General features: G+C 39.9%; 1 protein-coding gene across 1 annotated transcript; it reads left to right on the top strand.

Annotated features, from left to right (window-relative positions):
- The first annotated feature begins 1,685 nt into the window (after positions 1 to 1,685).
- Positions 1,686 to 4,041, top strand: LOC124291735 (elongation of very long chain fatty acids protein 5-like). The gene is made up of 2 exons (XM_046728810.1): positions 1,686 to 1,869; positions 3,022 to 4,041. The coding sequence occupies exons 1-2, from the start codon at positions 1,732 to 1,734 to the stop codon at positions 3,598 to 3,600; spliced, it is 717 nt and encodes a 238-aa protein (XP_046584766.1). The 5' UTR covers positions 1,686 to 1,731; the 3' UTR covers positions 3,601 to 4,041.
- The last annotated feature ends 371 nt before the right edge of the window (positions 4,042 to 4,412 follow it).

Raw genomic sequence — 4,412 nt, 5'->3', positions numbered from 1 at the left:
AGGAAATTATGTCTGATAAGTGCAAATTGACTTCTTCAAATTACCCTGACATTTGAGAACCGCAAATGTTTACTTGAATAGTCAGTTACATTAGTATTTACAATTACATGTATATCATTTTTATGACCAGATTTTGGTATTCCACTATTATAAACATATTAACGTCGTTTCACGCTCTTTTCAACTGATGTTACGTCACGCACAAATGTAGAGAATGGACCAAAAATACTGCATCCGGAGAGACGCACAAAATTACCAAGAACGTACCCCCAGTGAATCAAAAGTAGTTATCTGTCTGTTGTTTCCCCCAGCCCTCATGACCACTGTCCACATGACAGGTGCCCCCTGGGTCCATCTAACACAGCGTCCGACCCTTCCACACCCATCCCGTCAGTTGCTTCAAAAGGAGTAGTCATGAGGAGTTTGGCGAACCCTACTCTTTAGTTGATCCCGATATGCCAAGTTTGGTGAATCAATATAGAACGGTTTTAGGGTTCTCCTCCGGAAAAGAGCCCTACCACCAATTTAAACTTGTTGTCATGAAAACCCAAAAATATTGTATTCAGAAATCCAAAACTACCAAAGGCACCAGTTCACTACCAGACCTATCTAAGTGCAAAGTCTGGTGAAGAAATTTGAAACGGTTTTTATGTTGAATGAGCACGGACGGACGGAGTCCAAAGTAATGACCCCCCGCAAAGCGCGTTACGGGGGATAATGTTCCCTCAGGATTGAGATCAGTTTGTTCATTCTCCCTCTTCTACGATGCTTGCATGAATACCTCTACCGTCATCTCTGCCGTTTGTTTTAAAAGGTCCTACTTTGAACCATCATCCAATATTTCCTCTTCCTCGATACTGCAGCCGTTGGTCATGGAGAAGCACGTACAATGTGATCCTCTTCTCTCCCTCCCTCCCCCCTCCATAAAATACGAGACCCCCCTTGCCATTCTTCAGGTTGAGACATATGTTCTTTCAGACTTTTTTCTCAAAGTTACTTCTCCCACATTAAATGATAATAGATAAATATTTAGTTCATGAATCTATATCGATTGCCAGGTTTGACATAGGTTTTGAATACATGTTGTGAGCAGATGGACATGGGGGTTTATCAGCTGATGTGTTTGGCTTTGCAGGTGCCGGGCCTTGGTGCAGGCAGTTCATGTCAGTAATAGCATGTGTTTGTAAAAGTCAATAACCAGGAGGAGACTGCGCAATATCACGTGTGCAGTGCAGTCTATATAGCCAGTTATAACTGCTCATATATCCACCCTGTCTGTTAAATGACCCTAAACGAACCACATTAGCACACATACACAGTCCCTGTATTTGTAATAAAACAATATATTTTCATTTTGTTTGACATTATGCACCCATTACATGGCTACATGAATAAATAAAAAAAACAATAAGTGGGACATTGATAATTAATGGACTGTGTTACCATCTTCAAAACTGTATCGTGATGAAGTTTTTGGTTTTTGTTATAATTGGTGGTAGCAGATGTTGCGTAATGGCGAGCTTTTGTGACAGTGAAAATGTTTGAAGATAGGTAACTTGCGTCATGTGTAACATTGCACCTCTGTTGATTTTGATTGGTGGTAGCAGACGCAGTGTAGTGGGGAACTGGCTGCAGTAAAAGTGTATAAGCCAGTCATTTCATCAGCACAACACCTCGTGTCCCAACTCTGGCCAAGTGAATCAGGTTGCATTATATGTCATAGAAGGCAAGATGGACACGGTCAGGTTTCTGATGAGACTTCGCTATGTTATTAACTTGGAATCATTTCCTCTATTTTGCCTCTACCTCCTCATGATATTCCTCTCAGGTTACTGGCAGAAATGGACCAAACCACTGAATCTCAAACCGGTAAGTAAATTAAGAATATATATCAGTGATGGATGGAAGTGTTTTTCTTACCAGGACTAACTATTGCTTTGGCTCTCTACTGCACACATTCCGAGCTTAATGAGTGAGTGAGTATGGTTTTTACGCCGCTCTTAGCAATATTCCAGCAATAACACTGCGGGGGACACCAGAAATGGGCTTCACACATTGTACCCATGTGGGGAATCGAACCCGGGTCTTCGGCGTGACGAGCGAACGCTTTAACCACTAGGCTACCCCACCGCCCCCCAGCTTAATGAAGATTCCACTATGTGTAATGCCAACCCATATGAATTTCTGTTTTATTGTGTACATGTCCTGTTCCATCATGCACTTTGTATATTTCTATCTGCTGATTTTGAATGAATAAAAAACAAACAAAAAAACAAAAAAACAAACAACTATTGCTTTGGCTGAAAGTAAATGTCAGCCAGCAGTTACAAATAATGGGATGTCTCTCGTCTTTACATCCAGAATTGGATATGAAGGCTTCTGTTCTACAATAAACTTTTCTCATTCTTGAAATGATATTTGGATATTTTCTTTTTTTTTCTAAATGATAAGCCACACAACCAGACTAACCAGATGTGTACTATATACTCATATTACCAGACATGTAATACTCAGAGGTTATTATATGACAGTTTTTCTGTCACATCATAACCTTTCTATCATATACCACATCTGTACACATTGGAACAATATAAAAACGATAAGAGCAGCCAAAACATCGTCGCCAAGATTAGAACTCATACTTCCACCACTTCTTTTTTTCTAAATATTAAGCCACACAACCAGACCGTTAATACATACTCATACAACCAGACCGTTAATACATACTCATACAACCAGACCGTTAATACATACTCATACAACCAGACCGTTAATACATACTCATACAACCAGACCGTTAATACATACTCATACAACCAGATGTTGAATTCATGCTCATGGAATCAGAGTTGTAATATTTTCTTATACACAGATCCTGTCCAACATGATCTTAAGACTAGAGCTATTTCTTTGTGAATCTCTTTTTAACTAAGATCATCCTATGCCTATATATCCATTAGCAATATTCCTATATATTTGATATATGTCACTCTCAAATAGTTATAATGTTGCCTTCACCAGCTGCTGGTCGTCCACAACTTCATCTGCTGTGTGACCAGCATCTACACCTTCTACGGCTTCTGCCGTGGGGTCTACAAAAGCGGCCATCTTTACTCCAAGGAAGTAACAGAAGAGCTGACCTTTGTCTTCTGGGTCTACTACATAACCAAGATCATTGAACTCCTGGACACCGTGTTCATGGTCCTCCGACATCGTCGGCGCCAGATCTCCTTCCTCCACGTCTACCACCACTCCAGTATGCTGCTACTCACTAACACCTGCTACTTATATTTCCCTTTTCCATGCCTTGCCTTTTTCCAATCCCTCAACTCTCTGGTTCATGTGGTTCTGTACCTCTACTATGGTCTCACTGCCATGGTACCGAACAACCCTCCTCAATGGAGGAAGCAACTTACACAGATGCAGATAATTCAATTTCTTATTGATTTTGTAGTAGCATTTTATGGACTTGTGTACTATGAGTTTTGTGTGTATACTCCTTTGTATCTAATAACCATGGCTACTCTATTTTCTAACTTTTATTATCAGGCTTATGTTCGAAAGCGAAAACAACCTGAAGACAAGATCAAGTCAAACTGATCTGTGTCTGCTAATAGTGCTGCCAGAGATAAAAGTAAAGCAGATACTCACCATTTTCAATTGTCCCGAATGGAATGTAGTGTTTTCGCATTTAAAGTATTTTAACAGCATGTTTCTTCGCAGATTTAGATTGTAACATCTAGATATAGTTCTGACAACAGGTTCAGATTATGTTTGATGAAGGCAATGTGTCGGAAATATATCAGCATTCATTGATATACCATAAGTTGTAAGTTGGATTCAAGATTTACGACTTTAATCACCACAAACTGATGCAGATTTTCCACTCTCAGGAAGAACGTTCTGATCAGTGTTTCATAATGATGCTCATTATGTAGATCTGGTATAAAGGGCACAGTTTAATTTATGGTGCCATTCTTGGAGTAAGTGAGTGAGTATGGTTTTACGCTGCTTCTAGCAATATTACAGCATTATCACGGCGGGGGGACACCGGAAATTGGCTTCACACATTGTACCCATGTCGGGAATCGAACCCGGGTCTTCTGTTTGATGAGCGAACAATTTAACCATTAGGCTACCAGACCGCCCAGCCGTTCATGCAAGCGAAGACTGAAATTTGTTTTTATCACACTGGGCTTGTAATCACAACTATTGTACGTCAACTCATCAAGTGTATAAACTCAACTCTAATCACAATCAATGACTCTGTACATCAACCTCCTCTGCTGTAATCACTTATCAAATATCCAATGTACATCAACCTTGTTAATTGTATATACTCACTATACAGCTATGTATATATTCTCCTTGCTTCAGTTGTTGTATCACTTGCTTGATAACGGTGTTAGTAC

The sequence above is a fragment of the Haliotis rubra genome, unplaced genomic scaffold (assembly GCF_003918875.1).
Source record: "Haliotis rubra isolate DU_JTF1 unplaced genomic scaffold, ASM391887v1 Scf5, whole genome shotgun sequence".
In the NCBI taxonomy this organism is placed as follows: Eukaryota; Metazoa; Mollusca; class Gastropoda; order Lepetellida; family Haliotidae; genus Haliotis; species Haliotis rubra.
The sequence above is the reverse complement of the archived record's forward strand: the minus strand, read 5'-3'. Positions and strand labels throughout refer to the sequence as shown.